At 54.8% G+C, this 25,256-nt stretch overlaps 2 protein-coding genes across 2 annotated transcripts; both read left to right on the forward strand.

Annotated features, from left to right (window-relative positions):
* The first annotated feature begins 2,802 nt into the window (after nucleotides 1–2,802).
* Nucleotides 2,803–5,509, forward strand: RBM7 (RNA binding motif protein 7). Its single transcript, XM_064732117.1, has 5 exons — nucleotides 2,803–2,945; nucleotides 3,122–3,284; nucleotides 3,798–3,900; nucleotides 4,078–4,144; nucleotides 4,428–5,509. The coding sequence occupies exons 1-5, from the start codon at nucleotides 2,850–2,852 to the stop codon at nucleotides 4,815–4,817; spliced, it is 819 nt and encodes a 272-aa protein (XP_064588187.1). The 5' UTR covers nucleotides 2,803–2,849; the 3' UTR covers nucleotides 4,818–5,509.
* A 143-nt stretch (nucleotides 5,510–5,652) lies between these two features.
* REXO2 (RNA exonuclease 2) lies at nucleotides 5,653–10,691 on the forward strand. The gene is made up of 7 exons (XM_064732118.1): nucleotides 5,653–5,807; nucleotides 5,911–5,994; nucleotides 6,243–6,320; nucleotides 8,351–8,462; nucleotides 8,990–9,098; nucleotides 9,320–9,373; nucleotides 10,271–10,691. Exons 1-7 carry the CDS (start codon nucleotides 5,676–5,678, stop codon nucleotides 10,398–10,400), a joined length of 699 nt encoding a protein of 232 aa, XP_064588188.1. The 5' UTR covers nucleotides 5,653–5,675; the 3' UTR covers nucleotides 10,401–10,691.
* Nucleotides 10,692–25,256: the final 14,565 nt, after the last annotated feature.

Genomic DNA, 25,256 nt, shown 5'->3' on the forward strand with positions numbered 1-25,256 from the left:
TGGAGCCAGGCTCTCATGGGGATGGGAAGCTGCAGCCTCAGAGCCATTCTGGGCACTGCCATGAGCCCGGGGGTGCCTCTTTGGGCTGACCTAATCGTGGCCTTCTAGTGCCTGAAGGGAGCCTGTTTAGAGTTTCTGCTATTTACAGCCTGCAGTGACAGGACACGGGACAAAGGCTTCACACTGACAGAGTAGATCAAGCATTAGGAAAAAATCCTTCCCTGTGAGGGTGGCAGGCCCTGGCACAGAGTGCCCAGAGAGGCTGTGGCTGCCCCTGGATCCCTGGCAATGCCCAAGGCCAGGCTGGATGGGGCTTGGGGCAGCCTGGGACAGTGGAAGGTGTCTCTGCCACCTCTTTGCCACGTTCATCTTTCTAGCTGAGGTCCTTTTTCCGCCTGATATGCTCAGCAGAGGGTTTGGCAGCGGCAGGCCTGGCTCGGTGAGGGCGTTTGTAAAGCAAACACACCTTGGATCCACACTCACACCGCTCGTTTGGCGATGGTGCCGCAGCTCCTCTGCTGTCACTTCTAACGGTGGATCCTTAAAAAAGCAAAGGCCAATTACACAGATTTGGAGCCGGTAATGAGCCTAAAACCGTTTGATCATTTCGGCTCCAGCTGGGCGAGTGGGAGGAGGACGAGATGCTGCGGGACGCGCCGTGCTGAAGCGCGGGGCTCTGCTGCCTCTGTGCGGCGGGGATGGCGAGGAGCGGTGCCCGCCGGTCCCGGTCCCCGTTCCTGTCCCTGTCCCTGTCCCTGTCCCCGTCCCTGTCCCCTCCGGGCGGCTCCGGAGCGATTACTGTGGGGAAAAGCTGGTGTCCCACCATGCACCAGCTCCTGCTTGTGAGCACTCCCAGCAGATCATCACCTCGGACTACACCGAGCAGAACTGCCGGGAGCTGGGAGTGGAAAGCAGGAGCCTTCCACTGGGAGCCAGTGGTGAAGTATGCCTGTGAGCTGGAAGGGGACAGTGAGGCTGGTGTCCTACTGCCCTCACCAACCGGGCACAGGCAGGAGCCCGCAGGCACAGATGCTACATATCCACAGAATGAGTCTTCATCTATTCACTTTTGCATTTTCTTGCCAGGGAGAGGTGGGCTGAGAAGCAGGAGAAACTGAGGAAGGTGAAGCAAAAAAACCTCCAAACTCCCGGAATAAGTACACCACCCCCATCTTCTATATAGTTGAAACTGGCAAGTGAATTAGATGAAATCTCAGCAATATTTCCAAATGCCTGCTCATTAAGAGTGAAAACAGGCAGCCAAAGAATGGGCTTTTCCTCCCAAAGCAAAAGTTTCCTGGTTTTGCACTTTGCTCCTCTGAAGAGCAAAAAGGGCACAAAACAGTGGCACAAACAAGCACACCAGGACTCCAGGAGCTTCTCTGAAGCACCTGACGGGGCTCCTGTTCTCTCACTGGGTATTTTTCAAGCCTGGGCTGGGAGAGGCCGTTCCAGGCAATGCCTGAGCCCATCAGCTCCTTCCTGCCTCTGGCCAGGGCCGTGGCACGTGGAATGAGCCACGATGGCCACAATGGCCACGATGGCCACAATGGCACATGGAACGAGCCAGGATGGCTAGGACGGGCAGGATGGCATGTGGAATGAGCCACAATGGCCACGATGGCCACAATGGCACATGGAACGAGCCAGGATGGCTAGGACGGGCAGGATGGCATGTGGAATGAGCCACAATGGCCAGGATGGTCACGATGGCACGTGGAAGGAGCCATGATGGCACGGGCATCACCTGCTCCCAGCCAGGCCCGAGGGGACCCAGGCAGGGAAAACGGGCAGAGCGAGGTAAACGGGGCTCCAGGGAAATTAAGGCAAAGTGGAAGTCCTGGCAAAGCGAGGTAATAATTCCCTTTCTGAACGAGTGACTGTTTGGAATTTAACCAGGCGAACGCGATTAAACCAAATGGATATAAATTCTAGGTGCGGCGGCGAGTAATGAAGTGGAGAAAATGAACAGCACCCAATTAACAAGGAAATCGGATCTGCTGCAACGCGAGGGGATCTAATGAAAAATGAAGGCTCAACTGCCCCTCTCAGAATGTTTCCAGATGGAGAACGCCCGTTTCACATCCAGCATCTTCTGGGATGCCCAGGGGGCTGCAGCGCCTGGGGAGAGCCGAGGCTGCCTCCCGGAGTCCTTGGAGGAGTGAAATCCCCGGGAAGGCCGTGCGGGCACAGCCCGGCCGCTCCACGGGACCGAGCCCGGGAGGAGCACCGGGAGGAGCCGCGGGGTTACCGCCCCGGGTTGCCGCGTCCCACCGCAACCCACCGGGCTCTGCCCCGCTCCGCAAACCCATCCGCGGGTTTAGCCCGCATCCCGGCGTTTCCCGGCCGATCACACCGTTCCGTTCAACGGCAGCGTGCCATAACGGGGAGACAAACCGGACAAACCCCGGCACGGGCGGCCGGGCGGGACCGGGGCGCAGCTCGTGACCGGGACGCGCTGTCGCGACAGCGGGGCCGCCGCACGTGCAGCATCAACGACTGTCCCGCGGCAAGCGGGGCTCATTGCCCATTATTCGTTAATTACAGGGGATTCCCGGGGTCCATCCCGCCCGGGTCCTGCGCCCACAGCAGCCGCCGAACCGGTGCTGCCATGGCCCCGTTCCCGCTGCCATTGCCCTGTTCCCGTTCCCCCGTTCCTGTTCCCATTGCCGCGTTCCCGGTCCCGTTCCCCGCCCCGTCCCCGTGGCCCCGCCCCGTCCCCGTGGCCCCGCCCCTGCCGGAAGGGGCGGCCCCCCGCACCCACGTGACGGTAACGTCACGCGAAGCGCCGCGCGGGGCAGGGGGGGGGAGCAGCGGCTGCGGGCGCGCGCTCAGATCCCGGGGCGACCATGGGGGCAGCGGCAGCCGAGGCGAACCGGACGCTCTTCGTGGGGAACCTGGACCCCAAGGTCACCGAGGAGCTCATCTTCGAGCTCTTCCACCAGGTACCGCCCGGCGCCCGCGCTGCGTGTACCGGGGGAGGGCGCGGCGGGGGGGCCGCGGCCGCCATGGCCGGCGGGGCTACGGCGGCCGCCGCGGGACAGGGCTCGGCGGGGCGCACGTGCGCGGCGGCGGCCGCTGCCTCCCGGTGTTTGCCTAACGCCTTCGCCCCCGGTGCCAGGCAGGGCCCGTGATCACCGTGAAGATCCCGAAGGACCGGGATGGACGGCCCAAGCAGTTCGCCTTCGTCAATTTCAAGCACGAGGAGTCGGTGCCGTACGGGCTGCGGCTGCTCAACGGGATCAAGCTGTACGGGCGGCCCATGCGCATCCAGTTCCGATCAGGTACCGGAGACAACTTCACCAGGTGTCATGGGGGACCGTGCACTGCTGTCAGCTGCCGTAGCCTGCAGCAGTCACGGGTAAATTGCAGGAGCCTCTCACCAAGGGGTCCCTCACCTGCCAGCTCTGCTTCCCTCACATCCTCCTGTCCCGGGACTTCGACCAGAGACCTTCTGTCCCTCATGGCCAGTGTAACCCCTTGACCGAGCCTTCTCTATGGGTTTTTATTGGTAATTCCTGCAGCACCTCCAAGATCTGCTCTAAATTATCACACGAGCAGCAGAAATCGCATCTGATAGTGGTTAAATGAGGCACATTGGTTACAATATCTCTGCCCTTTTTGGTGGGAACTAAGATTGCAGTGCTTTGTTTTGGTAACTGGACCACGTGCTTTTGCAGATCACTGACAAAACTTGAGAGCCAATTCAAAATGTGTTGATTTTCTGCAAGTTCACTTCACACCTCATTTCCTTAACTGGTATTTGTGGGTCTCCTGAATTATTTGTCTCTCCGCAGGGAGCAGTCATGCAGCCCAGGATATCAATCCATCCTGTTCCCAGCTCGGAGCTCCTGGCACCAGCCTTCCTGGGATGCCTCATCCAGCATCCAACTGCAGCAGGTACGAGTGTGGCCAGCACAGGAGTGTGCAGTGGAGGCAGACATTGCATGGTTCACTGTGTTCCTGGCTACTTCCAAGGGCAGTTTGGTGTTTCCTTCCCGTGGAGGGAGCACCAGGGGGATGCAGATGCCCTGTTGTGTGTTTAAGGCTGACACTGCTGCTGTGTTTTCTTTGCAGGTATGAGAGAGTTCCAGATGGCATGGGCGCACTGGGGTACCCATCGAGCCTGCAGAGACAAGCGGTGGTACGTGCACGCTCACGGGCACAGCTGGTGGGAATACACTGCTGGAGGGCTGGAATGGCTCTTGCAGATGATGTGAAGCTCCTGGCACAGAGGGGGCCAGCTGGGAGGGCTCTGGGCGATGTAAGGGTCTGGTGTGAGCACTGTGGGTTGGAGGAGGCTCTGGGCAGTGTAAAGGTTCTGGTGTGAGCACTGTGGGTTGGAGGCCAGCCCGGGGTTTGGTTCAGGCACTTCCCCAGGCAGTGAGCATCCCAGACCGAGCCCCCTGTCCGTGTTTCCCCTCCAGATGAACAGCGCGGCCCGGCAGCAGCCCCAGTTCGGGGGCAAGTACGGGGAGCAGCCCGGCTTTGCCCCTCCCGGCTACCCGCACTCGTTCCACGGCCTGCCCGGCTCCCCGGGGCCGCGGCGCCTGGAGGGGCCGCGCAAGGCCCGCCTGGGCGCCCACCCCTACGGCCCCGACGGGCGCCACTTCGGCCGCGAGCGCTTCGGGGACGGCGGCCCCGAGTACGGGCGCGGCAAGCGCGACGAGTACGGCTTCGAGGAGAGGGGCCACGAGGGCGAGCACCACTACCGGGGCCGCGAGGAGCACTACGAGGACAGGCACCGTGACGGCTGGAGCTACGAGCACCGCAGGGACAGCTACAGAGAGGCCAAGTGGCACTCGTCGCGCCACTGAGGGACTCGAGGGCGAAGCAAACGTGACCTGTTTCTCACTGAGAACGTGTATAAAACCCCCCTCCCCCCAAAAACTCCCCCAGTGAAGTCACCTTTTAGTGTTTGTAAAAATACCAGCAGTGCAGTCCTGCCAAACTCCGGTCTCAGTATTAAATGTGTTAACGCACACTTCAGGGCTTTTCACCGGGTAAGGAAGCCATGAAGAAACCGCCACGCTGACACTGTGTCACAGATAAGTGCTGTTAGTATTTTTTTAGGAGAAAGGAACATCTGTGTCAGATGGAAGGGTCTGGCATTTTAAGCAGAGTTGAGGTGGGACAGATGCTGCCTGACATCTGTAACATTCCTCATGTTGTTTTTTATACAGTCACAGAATCACATTTTGGTCTGGGTTGGTAGGTACATTAAAGATCACCTCACTCCAACCCCCTGCCAGAGGCAGGGACACCTTTCACCAGCCAGGCTGCTCAGAGCCCCATCCAGCCTGGCCTTGAACGCATCCAGTGATGGAGCATCCACAATTTCTATGTGTAACTTGTTACAGTTCCTAAGCACTCTCACAGTAAAGAATCTTTTCCTAATATGTAATCCAAACCTACTCTCAATATGAACCCATTCCCTGTTGTCCATTTAAAATACAGTATTGTTTTGAAGAACATTAAAAGTCTCCCTGGGGAAAGCCCCTGGGTGAACCTCCGCCTTTGAGGCCGGGGCAGCGGAGCTGCTCCTTGGCACCGGTAACGGCAGGAGTGCCCCCGGCCATCGCGGACTACATCTCCCAGCAGCCCTTGCGGCGCCTCCACCCCTATGGAGCGTAGCCGGCAGCGCGGGGGTCGCCGGGAGCTGTAGTGCGGCGGCGATGCTGGGCGGCGGCCGCGCCGGCCTGGGCCGCCTGCGGATCTGCGCCGGGCGGTTGTGGCGGGGCCGGCGGAGGGCGGCGGCCATGGCCGGCGGCGACATGGGGCAGCGCATGGTCTGGGTGGACCTGGAGGTGCGGGGCGGCGGCGCGGGGCGGCGGGGGGCGCGGGGAAGCAGCGGACGGGACGGGGGGCGCGGGCCCCGGGCGCGCTGACGCTGCCGCTCGCCCCTGGCAGATGACGGGCCTGGACGTGGAGAAGGACCAGATCCTGGAGATGGCGTGTCTGATCACCGACTGCGACCTCAACGTGCTGGCCGAGGTGAGCCGCGCGGGCCCCGCGGGCAGTCCCGGCGATGCTGGAGCAAAGTAACGCCGGGGTCCCGGCTCCGGCCGCGCCGGGATCGCCGCTGGCACCGGGAGCGTGGAGCGCACCGGAGCGCGGGGCTGCGTCACGGTGCGCGGTGTGCCTGCAGCCGGCACTGCCCGCCTCCGCCTGCGCTCGGCACCCAACTTCCACGGGCTCCTAAACTTCTTGTGCCATTACCTTGTGCTTCCCTTCCCCGCCAGGGCCCGAACCTGATCATCAACCAGCCCGACGAGCTGCTGGAGAGCATGTCCGAGTGGTGCAAGGAGCATCACGGGAAGGTAAAAACCCTGCTCGGCCTCGGCCGCCGTGGGAGCGACGGGTGATTCCGAGAGATGAGCTGCAGCACGAGTAATGCTGAGAGATGAGCTGCAGGATGAGTAATGCTGAGAGATCAGATGCAGGACGTGTAATTGTGAGAGTTCGGCTGCAGGATGTGTAAATCCTGAGTGATCAGCTGCAGCACGTGTAATTCTGAGCGAGTAATTCTGAGAGATCAGCGGCAGTACAGCCGCCTGAGCAGGGACAATTCCTGTGCTGAGCAGTTCGCAGCCACACAGAGGGGTTCAAAGACAGGAGACAGTGTCTCTTATTTTGTATTGAGGAGCCTGTGTGGAGTGTTTTGCCCAAGGTCTCACGAGTCATCTGTGGCAGGGTTCAGACTGCTCTCAGGGATCCTTAGCCTGCAGCTTCCAGCTTGCCTGAAGCAGCCTGTGCTTTGCAGCCTGGTTTCTGATAAGTTGGAAGAGTGCTGGAAGCTGCTCCCTGGTCTGGGAGCTGGAAGCATCAGCAGAGCAGCAGCAGTGAGCTCCCCTGGGAGGGCTGGAGCAGGCAGGGGGACAGAACAGCATCTGTCACTCAGGGATGTGCCTCTGGCTCACATCTCCCAAGGCAGGGGCTCAGCCTCCTTTCTCCCAGTGGGACAATTGGGGTTTGGTTCCTTGGTCCTCTCACTGAGCTGCTGGCCACCTCCTGCCTCTGTGGGAGCCCTGGTGCAGGCTGGGCTGGTTTCAAATTCTGACAGCTCCTCCTGATGAAGTCTTGCATAAAATAATTCAGAATAATCCCAGTGGGGAAGGGGGAGGTGCAGCTTGAATGCCTGAATAAGAACAGGTGCAGGATTGGTGCAGAACAGTCCAGAGCCAGTCAAAGGCAGATTTCTCCCTGTGGACTCAGGTGCGTGTTTACAGGACTCCAGGCCTTTGCCTGTCCCCTCAGCCCTGTAGGCCTTGTGGATTTTTTAACTGAAAGCTTCACTTTTGCAGCAAGAGATTATTTTTAGTTCTTTGGGCCACCAAAGAAAGGTTCCTCTTTGCCAGCAGCAAGAGAGCAAATGGATTTTCCAGTCCCTGATGATGAATTGAAATTCAAGTTAGTTTTCAATTAAGGGCTGAAGTTTTAAGACATCCATAACCCCCCTCTCCTCCCCCTTCGGCATCTTGTGCTCCCTGGGAAGAATTAGCAAGAGTTTGAGAAATGAATATTAATTTACTGTGATGGGTGCTTCTCCCTGCCCCAGTCGAGGATTCCAGCTCAGCCTCGGCTCAGGAGTGAATTGGAGATGGAAGCATGCGTCCTTGCTGCTCCTGAGGAGCTACTTATTTTTAATTGACTAAGAGAAGAGAAGCAATTAGAATATAGATGAAAATGCTGCCACATAATGAATTTTTTAACCACCACTTGGATCTGTCAAGTAGATTTTTGCTGCACAGTCGTGGAAATATATAGCGTAGCCAGATGGAAATAAATCACTGAGAACACTTGGAGAGGATTTGACATTTAGCTATTGAAAAAAAAAAAAACAGGGAGGAACTTTTCTGATTTATAGGAATCTTGATGAAGCCTGAAGGCAGGATCCTGTTTATTTGTGTTCACTGGTAGCTGCTGCTCCCTGCTGGGGAGGTGAGTGCCTCTCCTGGAGCAGGGATGTGCAGGGATGCAGCGCTCTGCTGGCTCGAGGATGTGCAGGTGGATCAACAATGCCTCACATCTTGGTAACTGGAAAGAGCTCTGAGCAAAGGAATCCAAAAAAGGGAAGGGAAAAGTCCCAAACCACACAGGAAGGTCAGTGCTGTCAGCACTATTTACCTGCCTTGGATTTCCTTCCCAAGCAGGAGGTCCCTGGGGAGAGCAGAGGCTGGGGGTGCCCCAGGGAGCTGAGATGCAGAGTTCAGGAGGCACCTGGGGGACCAGCAGCGCTCCAAGGGCTGACCTTTCACTGCAGAGTTAAACATTTACCTGGGAACTGGAGCGTTCCTGGCAGTGTCTGTGACAGGGTGTTTCTGATTTATGGCTTGGCTCTCTTTTGCAGTCTGGCCTTACTAAGGCGGTGAAGGAGAGTAAAATCTCGCTGCAGCAGGCAGAGTACGAGTTCCTGTCCTTCGTGCGGCAGCAGACACCCCCAGGGCTCTGTCCTCTCGCAGGTGAGGCGCCTTCTGTCTGCACATCATCCATCCATCCTGCACTCCCAGCACCCCTGGCACGTGGGGCAGGCATGGGCTCCTCTTCTGGGCTCTGTTCCTCCCTGGCTGTGCAGCCAAAGGCTGAATAAGGATCTTCCAGGTGTCCTGTTACCCAGAATTTCATATATTTAATATATTTCATATATGATCTTGGGACGGGTGCTGAGTGAAATTAATACCAATGGCCACTTTCACTTGGCAAAAAACCCAATGTTGGCACAATTCTGTGATATTTATCTGCGTGACACAAATTGTGGGAGTAGTAACAGAGGAATTACTAGAGGTATTAGTGTTAAACCCCGTGTGATCCTGCAATGAAAATCTGACAAACCTTTACAATCATATTTGCTAGAAAATGGGATAAATGAGCTGCTTGTGAATGGCTTTTCTTCCCCTGTGATCTCTCCCAGCTCGCTCCGCCTGCCGCTCGTTTCCATGTTGCTCTGCTTTCTTCTGTTTGAAGAAACATCTTGTTTGTGTCTTTGTAGGTAACTCTGTTCATGCAGATAAGAAATTCCTTGACAAATACATGCCACAGTTCATGAGGCACCTTCATTACAGGATCATTGATGTGAGCACTGTCAAGGAGCTTTGCAGGTAAATGTTCCCCCAGTTAAGTGGTTTGAGAGGTACCCCTGGGGTGCCCATTTGTGGTGCTGGGGCTCTGCAGATCAAGCAGGGGGACTGGCAGGGCCGTGGCTTCTCTGGGTGTCAGTGAAACCAAGGTTCCTTCACCAAGTGTAACAAACCCACAGCAGCCACCAGGCATGCCTTTGGGTCCCAGTTTTCTTTCTAAGTGGCAGTTTTTCTGCTCGCAGGCGCTGGTATCCAGAGGAATACGAGTTTGCACCAAAGAAGGCTGCTTCTCACAGGTGAGCTCTGTGCCTCTGTCTCTGACAGCAGGGCTTGTCCTGCAGAGAACTCTGCTCTTCCTGAGCAGGATATGGGGCTCCCTGTGAATTCCAGCATCCTGGGGCTGGTGCAGGTGGAGATGGCTTCTGCACCCTGTCAGATGTTTGATTTCTCCTGTCCAAACCTAGGGAAAGGGATTATTAAAATCCAGAGAACCAGAAGTTTCCTCAGCCCTTCTGATTCACTCTGCTCTTCAAAGTGCATGTTTGTTGACCATGCAAACAGTCACTTGATGGGGGTTTTCTGCCCTTTTTTAGGGCAGAGGTGGTCACAGAAACACAAACATTTGAGAACTGTAAATGGGGGCTGAGAGTCCTGCTCCTGCCTATTTCCTGAGCTTGGGATGTGCCAGAGAGGTGGCAGGAAGGAGCCAGGGAGCCTCTGTGGCTCTGCTGTGATGTTCCCGTGCTGGGCAGGAGGGAGGCTCTGGTGCACACACAGGAGGAGGAGGAGGGCTGGCTGTCACAGGGGTCCTGGCTGAAGCCGTGGTTGATGGGGAGCTGCAGGGAGCTGAGCCCCGAGCGTGCCCTGGCTGGAGCTGGGCAGCTCTGGAGCCCTGGCTCTTCCCTCGGGTGGAATTGTGTCTGACAGCCAATGCTGCAGACCCTGCTGGTTTCCAGCAGCTGCGTCCCAGGCTGACATAAACTGATCAGCTGTGGGTTACTCCCTGCCACCTTGGCACCACTGGACTTTTATTGCTTCCTGAGACAATGAGTGTTATTTTCATGTCTGACAGATGCACCTTCCTATGCATCAGTTTGGTTTCCTGCAGCCTGGAAGTTTTCAGCGGCATTAGGATGTGGGCATAGCTGGAGATGTACCCAGGCTCTTTGAAACCCTCCTTAATTCTCTTTCAGAGCACTTGATGACATCAGGGAAAGCATCAAAGAACTCCAGTTCTACAGAGACCACATCTTCAAGAGGAAAACGGATGAGAAGAAAAGGAAACTGATTGAGAACGGGGAGAGTGACAAAGCTGCCAGCTGATTTCCCCTCCCGCCACAGCAGCCCCTAGCACACACTAGATGCGCCTCCTGGTTTTCTTTTGTTTGCCAGTCTCTTGGGAAGCTGCCCCCTGGGTTACCTTGTTTCTTACCAGCTGTTCGATGCAGACAGAAGCCTGAGTTGCTGCTGCTTTTCAGTTTGAGCGGGGAATGGGCACGCTGGGCCTCGGCAGCGCCGGGCTCGGATGTGCCAGGTAAAACACGCTGTTTGATACTCCTTGCACCTGCTTTTGGGTGCAGTCTTTCACGACACAATAAAACAGGTCAGTTGAAAGATGGTGGTTTTGGACAGCCTTTCTTTGGTGCTCCCCACGCTGCTGCTGCTCCCCTGGGCTGTCCTGGAGCGGGAGCTGCCGGCCCATGAACCGCAGGGTGCAATGGAGCGCGGGCGTGCAGCTCCCAGGCATGTTTTTATTATGGGCATTAATAATAACGGCCATCCAGGGCTTCTCAATCCTGCTGATTGTTGGAACACCTGCTCTGCCAGCCCTGGGAATGATTGTTATTGCAGAGAGGCCGTTAAAATGGTTAATGGGGCAAATAAATGAGTCTGTGAAATGTCTCTCTCCTCTGTCACCAACTCCCAGGTAAGCTGGCAATTCCAGAGAGGTTGGGCAGGCTTGGAGCCGGGCAGAGCTGAGGGACGTCCCTGCACAGGGTTATCCACCACAGGCAGCACCTGCAGAGATGCCTGGGTGCCTCCCTGTGGGGCCCTGGGATGTGTTGGAGCTGGGGACACACAGTTCACCCTTGTCCCAGCAGCTCCCCAGACCCACAGCACAGCCACGTGCCACCAGAATTCACTTTGTCTTTCATTTCCATGTTGTTAGCTTTCCTTCCTTCCTTTGACTTCTTTCTGACCTACTTCTGCTTTTCATATTTTATTCCTTGTTAAGATGCTTTTGTTTTTCTCGAAACATTTGTTAAGGAAAATATGCCACCTGCATTTATACATTTTTAAATATTGTTTATTCTTGCTTCTGAAGTAACGGTGCCGTATGGAGGATTTTTATCTCGTCTCCTGTGTTATGCAATAGCATTCGTGGTTCTCTGTGCTGGCATCGTTTGAGGTTCCAATTTAGTACAAATTTGTCACGCTCTTGGCAGAGCACAGATAAACCCCACCAAAGCGGGTGTTATTTTGGGCTGGAAACAAAGTTCCCTCCTGCAGCAGGGGCTGGGGAGAGGAACAGCAAGAACCCCCTGGCTTTGCACCGTTCCCTTCTGTAGGAGCACTCACAGCAGCTGTTTCCATGCTCTGAAAGCTCCTCGGCATCACTCAGCATGGAGGTTCCAGATACAGGGAGGCAATAACTCTCTTTTTGGATGAGGTAGTTAAAAGAATTCCTCAAAGACAAATAGAGAGTGTGCCGGGAGCCCTCGGCTCCACCCTTTACGGCTTGTGGAGGTGTTTAACAGCACATTAAACCTGCGGCACCACCAGGGTTTGTGCTCCCGTTCGGAACAGGAGTCCCCACAGCTCCAGTCCTGCCAGCACGGAGAGTTTCCCGTGTGGAAACTCCTTCCAGACACGAGCCATTTGAGCCTCCCACGATGGCAAAAAGAGCAGACAGTTATCCCTCCATCTTTTCTCTGCCCTTCCCTGCACCTCTCCATCAATCCACACTGCACTGTTTGGGTGCAAACCACAGAAATCAGGAAAAACAACAGCTCATGCTACACTTCTGCCCACATTCAGTGGTCTGCTCCCATTCTCTCTTTTTAGAGAAGTCCTCCTGCTCCAGGCACAGCTGCTGGCTCCACCACAAGGGGCCAGAGCAGCTTCTGCCCTCTGGGAGCTGCAGCACACGCAGCACTGCCTTGGGAAGGCAGGGATGAGGCAGTGACCCTCAGGCAGCGCTCCCCGGTGTGCTGGGGCAGAGCTGGCTGCCCAGAGATGGCAGGGATGTGCTGGGGGCACTGAGCCCACCCTGGCCCTGCTGCCAGCGCTGCCCACTGGCCTGGGCGCCGCCGGGTGCAGCTGCAGCAGCTCAAGGTCGCTGCAGAGAGCCCGGAATAGAAAACCTTCAGACACGATTTTTGTCTCTTTTTTTCCTCCCACCGCCGCTGATGATACCCTTTTACTGGAATAACTCTCTCCTGCTGACAGATAAGCTTTTAGGGCAGTGAAATCTCTGTGACACTTTAAGTGCCCTAAATGACAAAACAAGGACGTGCAAGATTACCCCGTGAAACACAACTTGTCACAAGTTGCCACAGCCCCCACGGGGACAGGGCAGAGCCAGACCCAGGATTGTCCCTCCAGCAGGACAGAGAGCAGAATGGGGTGAGCAGAGCAAAGGGAGGGAAAGGGGCAAAGCGGGGCTGGAGTGAGCGCGGCCTCCCAGGCCATGGGCACGGGGTCCCTCTGGAACTGGGGATTTGTGTCTCTGCCTGCTCCCCGCTGATGGATGGGATCCAAATGGCCATAAATTGCCGGTGCTGCTGCAATGTTCCATCCCCTGCCGGAGCTGTGCGGGGCACGGGCTGCCACTCAGCTGCCAGGGAGGGAGAGGTGACAGCCAGGGACAGCCATTCCCCAGCCCTTACTGCAGCTGAGGGGCATAAATGGGGGATAATGGTGTGAGAGGGCCCAGCAGACACCGTGTTTTGGGAAAGAAAACAATCATCTGGTGAGTCAAGTGGCACCTACTGACCCCTCAGCTCTGGCACTCAGGGCAGGCTACAGATGCAAATCCCTCTGCTTTCCCAAGACCAGGCTCAGCACCCCTTCCCCGGGAAATCTGGGGGAGCTCTGTTCTGAAAATCCACGCAGCCTGTGTGAGGGCACAGCTGGGGAAGCTGCCCAGCACCTTCCCCAGACAGAGAGCTCTCCTGCCCTGTGCTTGCGAGGCAATGAAATTGGTGTCTGCTCCCGCCCCAACAGACAAGGCTGGAGGGAGGATCACGCTCTCCAAACTTTGCAGAAGGGAAATGAAGCACAGAGAGATGAAGTGACCTCCTTAAGGTCGCACGGGGAATTTGTAGCAGAGCCAAGAACTGAGCTGAGATCTCCAGGGTCCTCATCTACTTCTTCCACTGTAAGTTATTCCTTCCACTTTCCCTCCAGCCAAGTTAAAAATAAAACTGGGTTTCATGTCCCTTTGGCTGCGACGTGACTCCAGTGCAGAGTCTGGTCCATGAGCTGCCAGGGCTGCAGCACCAAGGATGAGCCTGGCTCTCTGCAGTGCCCACTCTTGGGGGGATGGCTGCATGCATGGGTATATATTTGTGTGCATATATATTAGTTATGTGGCACTTTCTGCCTCATAATTAAATGGAACCTCTTCATAGGCCCCTTTGAAGCAAATCTCTGTTGGTTCAGAGAAACTTTCATCGCCAGCCAGCGCTCTGTGGTGTTTGTTCCCATTGTTCCTGCCAGCCAGAATAAAACTGCTCACAACCACAGAGAGGGTGGCTCTGGATCCCCAGTGCCATCACACAGGCAGAGCCAGCCCTTTCAGGAGGGGAGATGCCTTCAGTGGTGTCTGCAGCGAGCCCTCAGCGTGTCCCGAGGGCTGGCCAGCAGGTGGAAGGCTCCTTGCTGTCCTCACTGCCGGCTCTGGATGTTTCTATCCCTCCATGTCCCCACGAGCCCTCCAACCTGTTGCATGCTTCCATGTTCTGTGCTCCGCTCCCCAGCAGCCCTGACAGGAGCCGCCTTTTGCCGCAGGAGCCCCGGGGCCGTGGGATGTTCATTGCCAGGTGTATCTGCAGTGCCCTTGCCTTTCCCTGTGCAGGCTCGGACACTCCACCCGCGGCTGGTCAACACCCAAAGCCGCCCCCAGCCCGTTCTGGGCTGCCGTTCCCGCATTGGTCTTGTGGTGTCTCCCGAGCACCGGAGCTGCGAGCGGAGCTGCGGCAGGAGCAGCGGCTGCGGAGGGAGCGGGGATGGAGCCGGGCCGGGGCGGGGATGCTGCACAGAGCCCGCGCTTCCCTTGGGCAGCCTTGGTGTTTTCACTGCTCCAGCGGCCAGAGGCAGGTCTGAAGGGTACGAGGTACCTCTCTAATAATCCCTTGTTTCCACGGGGAAGGAGAGTTTCCTGCAGGAATTTGATTGTTTGTGCTTGTTTCCAGGGGGGACAAGAAGCCCTGGCTGTATCACCCTGTAGGAATCTGTGCAAGCCCAGGACTCGTGGCATGTTCAGCACAGAGTCCCACCTCTCTTATTCCCCACGATTGGTGGCACACGCTTGGTGCTGTCACTCCGGCCTTCTCCCCCACCTCGGGTCCGTGTCCAGGGCTGCAGTGCAGATTTTGGGATGATGTGTTTGGGATGATGTTTTTGGGATGATGTGTTTGGGATGATGTGTTTGGGCCGTGAGCCCCTGCAGAGGACAGGCTGGCTGGGCCCCGTGGCAGGTGCAGGAGCAAACCCAGAGCCCCACAGCCCCTGGAGAACAGCACGGCACAGATTATCCTGTTCCCAGCCCAGGCTCACCCAGGACAGCCTGGACAGGGCCAGCCTGGGTCATCAGGGTGGGCAGACCAGGGACAGGTGAGTCCCCCAGCCAGAGCAAAGGTGATAAGGAAGGGACAGGAGGGGAATGCACTCCTGGAGGAATGGCTGATAAGGAAGGGACAGGAGGGGAATGCACTCCTGCATGGCTCCGAGCAGCAGCGCTGCATGCACTGCAGGCACCATGGAGAAAGGATCCTGCTCTGCTGGTTCTGACCACGCCATGTCCCAGCTCACGGCAATGGATCTGCTTTCATGTCAGGCAGCAAAAATGCGAACAATATGTTCTGGGACAATTATTTCCCTTTCCAGAGGGACAAAGTGACTTGTCTCGAGGTCCTTTCCGTGCCCTCTGCTCCGTGCTCTAATTGCCCCAAGATGCTCTACCTGGAGAGAGCCTTAATACATAATTATATACCATTAGCAATGAGAATAACATGACAACTGCTTTGGATAATCACGGCGAGCACTGTTCCTGCCAGTCTCCTAGCTACCACAGCACACACGTATTGGGCTCAATTTGTACAAGAGGGCATTTTGGAGGAATTATCTGAAGCTGGAAATAAGAACAGCAGACACACAGTCCTGGTTTCATGGGACTGAGATGGAAACCAATGGGGAAATTCACTGCAAAGGCAAATCAACTAGTAGGATTTTTAATTTTTTAAACCCACCCTCATTAAGAGCAGAGGGTGTGTAGCCCAAAGGAAGCCTTCAGAAGATTGCAGAGGCTCTCTGCCTGGAGATCGTGTGGTATCTGATGTTGATTTAAAGACTCTGGGAAGCTGCACTGCCATCCCTAGGTAAACTGTTCCCATGTTTTATGACCAGGCTGCTAAGAATTTGTCCTGTATTTCTTGCCTGAATTTGTCTTTCTTTCATTCCTAACCACTAAGGATCATTTTGCCTTTCCCTGTCCCTCTGCCCAGCCACAGACCATCAGGATTTCCCTCTCTCTGGGCAGGCATGGCACTGCCAGCTCTCCCTCAGCAATCCTTCAGCACACCTCATGCCTTTGCTTCTCTTCTTCCTGACCTCCAGAGCTGTGTATCCCCATTTTCTAGAATTCATCCTTACAACTCCAGTGTGTAAATCCTCAATTGCTGTGGGGAAATGCCCAAGTCTTTCTTCTAAACTAAAATCATCTTTCTTGCCTGAAGCACCACAGCAGCTCCTGGCTCCCATCTCACCTTCCCCCAGGACTCCCAGCTTTGTCCTTCCCACAGCAGGACCAGGTTTTAATCCATGAGGACAGCGAGAATCACACCATCACACTGCCCTGGGACATTGGGAGGCTGCTGTTCACCGCGGTGCTGCAGGACCGGGTGCTCCTTGGTGCTGGTGCTTCCCCCAGGAGCAGAGCCCATGGCACTGAGCTGCCCCCAGCCCTCCCTGCCCAGGGCAGGGTCCAGCCTGGCGCTCGTGCCCTGCAGGATGTCCCTGGCTCCCTCCTGCTCCCCCAGCCCTTCCCTCTGACGTGCTTTTCAGCCTGAAGGACAGCACTGTCAACCTGTCCCTGGAGGATGAGGAAAAGCAAACAGGAACCTTGGGAGGTGCTCTGAGTGCCAAGGACAAGGCTGGCTGCTGCCAAGGTCACAGGCAGGAGGATATTCATCTTCATTCCTCACCATCTCCATCCAGCCCAGCCGGAGAGAATCGAGCTGCTTCCGCTGCACGTGTTTAAAGGATGAGGGAGCACAGGATGGTTCAAGAGGAGATTGCTTCATAAGACAATGGCTGAGCTGATAATGCCAGCTAAAGTCGGGACACTGGGGACCTCTTACAATTTTAAGATCCAATCAACTTTAAAATATTACTGTCTCAGGCAGGCGACAAGTCTTGGAGCAGAAAACAAGTGATCCTGTTTTATTTACGGAGGAAAGGATGTTCTCCCTGTCCTCACCCACATGTTGAAATATTAATGGTGTTTGTCTGCGTAGCTGTGTTAACATCACATTTCCAGAGCTCAAGCTATAAAAGCTCTGGTTAAAACACTTAATGCCCTGGTGCTGGCTGCCCTGGAGAAATGGACAGCAGGGATGCAGAGGGCAGGGGCAGCAAGGACACGAAGGAATGCCTCAGGGAGAGGCTGCAGTCAGGAGGGTCTGTATCTCAATCCCCCTCTCCTCCCAGTGAAACCTCTGACTCCATCACCTTCCTGGTGGGCACACGTCACTGCTCTGGAGCAGCTGGTCCAGCACCAGCAGATGTCCAGCCTTTGAGGTAACTGTGACCTTGGGTTAGAAACTCTGAAATTTCCAGGTGCACCTGACCTCCTTCACCCCTGGGAGCTGCCATCGGGCAATTACACAAATCCCTGCAAGGTTCCAGCCTTGCCTGCAGGAGCTGAGCTTGGGAGCAGCCCAGCAGCAGCAGCAGCAGCAGCAGCAGCCGTGCTCTGGGGCTGGGCTGGCCGTGCTGTCCCATACCCTGTTGGGATGCTGACAGAGAGCAGGAGCTGCTGCAGCCAGCCTGAGCGCGGGTCTGGCTCTGCTGTCTGGGAAGCGCTGCTGTGACACCTCATCACTCTGCCTTAGCCCGTGGCCACAGCGGGACGGCGGCAGTCAGGACTGCATTATACGTTTTATCATAAACACAAAAGCAACAGCTACCACGGATTCTTAATAAAAATGTGTCTCTGGCGCCCGTGCAGAGCGCCAGTTAAGCATTGTGCCATCAAGCAATTTGCAGCGCCTGCACACGCGATCGTGCAAACGTCCCCAAAGTGCCCCGTGGAAAAGTCAATAACATCAATAAAATCAACAACAAATAAAAGCAGCCTGGCTCAGCAGCAAGCTCTGTTCACAGGGAACATCTCAGCGACCTTTTGAACAGGCTCAGTGTGAGAAGCATCCCCGCGTGCGGGGAGGACGGGCGCTCTCCTCCCTGAGAGCAGCTCTGTGACAAACACTGCCCAAGGACAGAGCCACAGCACCGCCCTGGGCCTGCTCTCTGCACCACAGCAGCCTTCAGATGGCCAGCAGTGCCCTGCCTTCTGCGTGGCACTGAGCATCCCTGGCACCCTAACAGCACCCAGCCATCCCTGGTGTCTCCAGGAACCATCGTGACAGAAGCAATAGGCCAGAGCCACTTTTGCAACCTGCTGCCCTTTGTTGGGATATAAAAGACCTCTGCCCAAACTCTTATCCTCTCCTGTGTTGCCTGACACAGCCCTCCTCTTCCCACCTGCCAGGACCTGTGCTCTAAGTCATGCACCTTCTTTTATTATGTGCCCATTCATCCATCCCTGAAATTCACATTCCTCTTCCTTTATGAAGAATTAACTTGTTGAAGCTGATTTATGAAGACTGGCAGGCACCTGTGCTGGAGCAGGGCTCTAATACGTTCATCATGAAGTCCTGTAGTTATTCCTAAAAGAGCTCATGTTAATGCCTCACATTAAAATTCATACTTTATTTTTACATAACTAGATGACTCTCTGCAATCTTTAAGATATGCCCTTCAGAACCTGGATTTCTTTTTCTTTTTTTAAATTCCCTTTTTTGTGAGGGGTGGAAGCAGCGCAGTGACAGCCCCTCACAAGCACGGGGTGGCACTGGTGCAGGGTGGCAGGTCGCGTGCTCGCAGCGTGTTGAGTGCCTCGGGTCTGACTGACAGCGAGGCCTCGCCAAGGCGCATCCTCCGCCAAACACAACTCGCTTTTGTTAGCGCAAAAACAGAACGGTTTTCCTGAGGAACATCACCTTTCCCAAGCCTGCTTTTGCTAACAGGAGCCAGCTTGCCCTGGAGAGGCAGCGGGTTGAGCTCTGCTCTTGTGGAAGAGCCTTCAGCCGGCGAGGGGCGAGCGCTGCTGGAGCGGGCGCGGGGGAGCAGCTCCCAGGGAGCCTTTGGAGGCTCTGATGGGCATGAAAGGAGAGCTGCAGGGGGCAAAGGCCGCAATTGTTTGGTGGGAACATTTTTCCCCCTTTCAATCTAGTGCATTTCATTCCCTGGTAGAAACAAATCTGCTGGAACCCACTGAACTTGGCACAGGTTCAGCTCAAAATTTAATTGCGCTCAAAACGCCGCTGGCCAAACTCGAATGCAGCCTCACGCCCCCCGTTTTCCTGACGTGTTTCCCTTTGGACGGCAGGCACACCTGAGGATGAGCAGGGACCCCCGGCGTGGTGGGACGGGGTGCTGGCAGCACTCAGGGCGCTCTGTGCCCTGCCCACGCAGCTCAGAGCCAGCCCTGCGGGGAGGCGTTGGTGGAACAAAGCGCTGCCAGCACACCCAGCACTGCTCTGCAGAGCGTAATTGACCACTGAAAGCCTGAGCTACAGCTCTAATTTGATAGGACTGCAATAAATTGTGTTCCTTGCTCTCAGATGCAGAGAGAGAAAGAAAAGGAGTGGGAAAGTTAATCTGGGTTTTTTTTTCACACCATTGCAGCAGAAAAACCTGGTCCCTTGTTATTGTTTATGTTCAGAGCAGACTGCTGTGTTGGAAACACACACAGATGATCCCTGCCCCAAAGAAGGTCTGTCCTCAGCCCGGCAGACACACAGGCCATCTGTGGCATAGCTGTGGCACAACTTTTGGCTTTCTCTGAGGGATGTGGGGCTTGGAGGAGCTGAGCAGTCAGGATGGCTCTGGGCAGGAGGGGCCACGCTAAGTGCGCCACTGGCATTGGCCATTGTCCAGGCCATCAGGGAGCGAGTGGATATCTTAATCCTGCTCCCACCCTGGATCCGATCCAAGACAGACTGAAGGCAGTGGAAATCTTCCCGTTGCTGCCCTGGGCTTTCAGCCAGACGGGCACTGGCGTATGGAGTTCCTGGGACAGAGACAGAAAGACAGACGGAAAGCCCCAGCAGAGCTGCTGTGTGGCTCCAGTGTGAATGCACAAGCAGCTTTCGCTGCACAGAGGACATGAAGCCCTTAACAGGACAGCCACTGCCCAGTGGGGAAAACTTTCCCTGGGGATCCTGGCACTGCTCAGCACAGCAATGTTCCTCTGAGCATCCCTGGCAGCGTGCCCCCGAGCCACATCCCATCTGTCCAGCGGTGCCACCCGGCTCAGCCCTGTGGGACAGGACACGGCACAACCCCGCAGCGCGGCCAGGACAGATCTGCTCTCCGTTATTTATTTGTTTTTGCGGGGTGGTACAGAAGATGACAGCTCATAAACTGCCTGCCAGCGCCCTCCCTCCCGCGTCCTTTGAAGCGCTGCTTTGAGCCCGCTCTGTTTATTGTGTGCTGCACAGCTCACGCCTTGCCACTGACATAAATTACAGAGCACGAGGAGAGAGAAAAGCAGGGAGATAATGCAAAATGCCCTCCCAAGTAACTTTGCTAATTAAACCAGCTCTGAAGCCTTCCCAAACACCCCCATGTTGTGACAAGATGAACAGCACATTCCAGGGAAACTATTAAATTTATATTGTGTAGGTAAAGTTCAAATGAGACCATTGTTGGTTGATAGCTGAAAATGAGCCAGCATGTGCCCAGGGGGCAAGAAGCCATTGGCATTTTGGCTTGTGCCAGCAATATTGTGGCCATCAGGAGCAGGACAGTGACTGTAACCGTGTGCTCAGCCCTGCTGAGGCCATGCCTTGAGTGCTGGGGGCAGTTTGGGACCTCTCACAGCAAGAAAGACACTGTGGTGCTGGAGTGTGTCCAGAGAAGGGCAGAGGAGCTGGGAACAGGGTTAGTGGGGACATTGGGGTGCTGGATTAGTGGTTAGACTCTATCTTAAATGTCATTTACAACCCAAATGATTCTCTGAGTCTATGATTTCCTTCCATTGCCCTTATGCCAAAGGGGCAATCCTTTGGGACATCCTCGGGGAAGAGGGATCCCTCTGAGCCTGGGTTGTGTCTCCTGCTCTCTCCAAGGCACCCAGAGACAGAGCAAACACAGCCCTGCTGGGATTCTGCCTGGGTCACAGCAACAGCACCAAGGCTTCAGGCTCTGCCAGCGCAGCCTGTGAAATGGGAACTCACTACCCTAACAAGAATAATATTCCTTGCAGAGGTTCACGCGCTGCTGCAATTGAGTTATGAAACACCACGAGGATCAGGTGGACTTTGCAGGAGCTGCTCTTCTCCTGGAGCACTTTTTCATTGTCTTTAGCTAAAATAACCTTTCAGAAAGCAGGAGCAGCATCCTCCTCCCCCTCAGCCCTCCAGTCACTGTCCTTCGCTGAACATTGATTTTTGCACTGCTCCTCATTTTTCCTGCCCTGGAAATGAATATGACGATGTATTCCTGCAGAGATGGTAGAAAAGAGACAGCGAAGGCAGAGATGTCTGCACGAACCACGAGGTCAAACTGGTCCAGCTTCTGGGAGTCCTTAGAAGAGGCTTCAAGCTGCCCTGTCTCAGGCACTTTAAATTCAAGACATTGATAGCTGGAAAGGCAGGATTCTCAATGCTGGAGAAGCGTGTGACCCTGTGCCAGGGAGCCCCGCGCTGGGGTGACAAGGACCTGCCCCCATTAACTCATCATTTGCGGGTGATTATATCGCATTGATGGGTGGCCATCATTTGCCACGACTAATTAGCCACGGGGCCCTGGAGCTTTCTGGCTGCTATTTTAAATCACTCTAAGCAAACAGCAGAGAGAAGCAACTTCCAGGCCCCACTCAGCCGGAGAAGCTGGAAAGAAGCGACTGCGATGATAAAAAGGCAATTCTGCCTCCAGGTCTGGGTCTCACAGCCCCTGAGCACTCGGGGGGCTCTGCTGGGGGAAGCATTTCCATCCAGCCGCTGCTCTGACAGGGGCAGGAGGGCTGGGAGGCCTTGGGTGGAGCTCTGCGTGTTTACCACTGTTTATCCTCTGTATTTTCCTGAAGGGCTCTGGGTGCTCAACAGTCCTTGTGCAAGGGAGAGCGCACACGTGAGAAAGCAAATTTCTCCCAAAAACATAAAAGTGGGGAAAAAAATTGAGATTACAGATACATTATCAGTGGATGAGGGCTCACCCTAAACAGTTATCTATAACTACACAGTGATTTAATTCCAGACCCAAATGACGAACTGACAAATTTCACAGCCCAGTTTCTATTCTGAAGCCACTGCTCGCTGGAGCTGATTTTCTGGGGGAGGTTTTGGAGGAAAACGTGTTCTTCCCCCTCAGATCTCCCCGGGGAGCGCTCCCACCGCGCCGCTGCTCGCTCGCAGCATCCCCGACACGGGAGCACAAACAGCGACATTTCCCGGTATCAAACGGGGAGCGGAGGGGAGCTGCGAAGATCAAGCTCTGCTCTGATCTAACTTGCATCTTGCCAGTTTAAAATCTTAATTGAAATGCTACTTGAAAGCCTCCTGAGCGCAAGGAGGGAAGATAAACCCAGGCAGTCGGCCTGAATGCCAAAGCACGGGGAAGGAAAGCCAAAGGGCTGGTTTTTTTCTGAAAATATAATTTTGAGCTGCCTGTCGCTGGCAGAGGCATGACATGTTCCTTCTCCAGAGAGGGACAGGAGAGAGAGGGAAATCATCTTTCAATCTCAGTGTAAGCATCAGCTGGGCAGCAGCGCCTCGTCTGCCTCTGCCTGCCTGGGAAGTTTGGGAGGAGGAGGGGAAGGAGGGAGGGCAGAGACAGCCACGTTGGGCAGAGCCGGGCCTGCAGGTCCCTCTCTGCCCGCTCCAGCTCCCTGCAATCCCCGCTGTTCGGCCTGGCAGCTCTGCCCCGTGGGATGGAGGGTGGGGAGAAACCCCCAAACCGGCGAGAACCCCACTGGCTGTTAATTACACTTTGCAACATCTGCTGCTTGTGACTATTTGTTTTACTATTTCTATTTTATACACTCTGATTTTTGGTTATCTGGAGCTACAGAACCGCCTTGGAAAAGAGCTACTGCTCAGCAGCAGCAGTGGAGCAAGTGTGACCGGAGCACTGCAGCACAGCAAGGACCGCTCCAGGGTACGGCAGCCCGGCTGCTGCTTTTTTAGCGATTTTGGCTATTTTGGGCACCGCAGACAAACCGTTTGTTCATTTGGGAACAACAGAGCTTAAAAACAAACGAGGTGTTAAAAGCAGGGAGCTCAAAGCTGGGCTTTCATCTGCAGGCTGCGGTGCGGCTTTGATGGGGCTGGAGAGGAGCTCTGTTCCCAGGGGATCATAATTACGGTTTTGGCTTTGGAGTCCGGTGGGTTGGATCTTCACAGGCTCTCCGTGCTCCCCTCCCCGCCTCCTCGCCTTCCCACTTCAAAGCACAAGGGAAGAAGCCCCGAATAGCATCATTTGGTTGATCAAAACCCGGCACTAAACACCGGCCCGATGAAGAAACCAGAGCGGAGCTTTTCATTAGCGGCACATGAAAACGACACCTCGGCCGGGCTCGGCCGCAGCCGCTCCGTCCCGGACAGGGCGTTCCGGCGATGTTCCAGCGATATTTCAGCAATGTTTCAGCGGTATTTTAGGGATGTTTCAGCGGCCCAGGAGCCGCGCATTTCCCCGGCCCCGTGCGCGGGCAGAGAACCTTGCTCAGGGCACGGGCATTTAGAAGAAAATGGTTTTCTTTCATCTGTCCAAGTAAATCTCTTTCGAACACTTGTGAGCCTGATTGCTGCCAATTTCCGCTGCTGAATGCAGCCATTCGGAGGGAAGGCATTAGGACTAAGAGATACTCATAACATTTCAAATGAAGCAGTTTTTTCCTTTTCTTTCCCCCCCCATCCCACCTCGGGCTGTGTCTCTTTCACCGTTTGGGTATTCATTCTTTGAGAACAAGAGATATTTCTCCGCTTGAGCCCTCTCCTATGCAGTCCATGCCCGGACACGAAGGCGCTTCTGCTGGGAGGGATGAGTCCCATTTGCAGCTGGGTGCCATATAAACATAAAATATATTTATATATATTTATATATATAATATATAAAATATATACTATATACTATATAATATATATAATATATAATATATATTATATATATACTATATATTATATATTATATATTATATATTATATATAATATATTATATATTATATATATATATAATATATATAATCATAGGGTGGTTTGAGTGAGAGGGACTTCAAAGCTCATCCCATCCCACCCTCTGCCACAGCAGGGACACCTTCCACTATCCCAGGTGGCTCCAACCTGGCCTTGGGCTCTCCAGGGATGGGGCAGCCGCAGCTGCTCTGGGCCATCACCCAATGCCCAGGCTGTGGGATGAGCCCAGGACAGGGCGTTTCTGATTTCTGGGCTGTGCACACGTCCAGCTCCTGTCCAGCCTCTCATCCAGCAGCTCCCCCGAGTTTTTCTTGGCAGGACTGCTCTCCATCCCCTCATTCCCAGGCTGTATGGAGACCAGCAGGTTGCCCTGGCCCTGGCGCAGCACCAGCCTTGTTAAACCTCACGAGATTCCCATGCTTGACTATTCCCTGCACTTTATGCACTGTAATATATGTACTGAGAGAGAGGGAGCAGAGGACTCTGAGCATCTCCCAGCGGTGCTGTGCAGAGCCGCAGCCGCTCGGGGTGTGTACCGGCGCCAGGCTACAACCATTTTCCACTCATCATTCTGTGCCTGAATATTGCCACACATATGTTATGAAAAATTACCCGCTGCTCAGAGAGCTCCGAGATACAATAAGATTCACATCAACATTAATGAACCCCTGTCTCTCTTGCGAGGGAAAGCTAATGTAATAACAGCGTTATATTCGGCAAACAAACGCTTGAGACAATTTTTTTTTAAGCACCAGACAGTAAACAGGACTGAAAATATCCTCATGAATTACAAGAGTCTAAAATCCTCTACTGAGAAATTAATTTAATAGCAGTAAATACTAGAACAATTTCCCCCATGTGAAAAGCCACCGCCACATTCAGTTAAAAAGCTTCATTTAAGCAGCACGTGGGCACCCACCAGGGCAGGGGAATGTATTTCATCACCTAATGGTCCTTTGGTAAAGGCTTGTCCCTCCTGCACTGGCACTTGTGATGGATGTGTCTTCCCCCGTGAAAAGATCAGGGAAAGCAAGAAGGAGAACAAGCTGGAGAGACTCAGAAGGAGAAAAACACCCAAACAACCTAACAATTGAGGAACAAGCTCTGGTTCAGGGAAATTCTTAAAGTTTAGCCTCCCTGACCAACCCCAGATGTTTGCAGGCAGCTCCCACGTTCATCTGCTGCAGCAGAAAGGGAACGTGGCACCAGGGTGGGTAATTCCCGTGGATGTTTGGACGAGGCCCCACGCCCTGGAGAGGGCTCATGGCTGAGAAGCAGCGCCTGCCCCGATCAGCGATCAGCGCCAGCTCCTCTGGCCATCATGGGATCTGGGAGCGCTGCAGGAGCCGGCCCGGCCTTGGGGAGCACACGGGCTTTGGAAGGAATTATGGTAATCAGAGCAGCCCTCTCCCCCCATCTGTTCAGCTGTTATTCCGGGCAAAATTAATAGGTCCAAGGATAGATCCGATCATAATGACA

Source organism: Zonotrichia leucophrys, chromosome 24, assembly GCF_028769735.1.
Source record: "Zonotrichia leucophrys gambelii isolate GWCS_2022_RI chromosome 24, RI_Zleu_2.0, whole genome shotgun sequence".
In the NCBI taxonomy this organism is placed as follows: Eukaryota; Metazoa; Chordata; class Aves; order Passeriformes; family Passerellidae; genus Zonotrichia; species Zonotrichia leucophrys.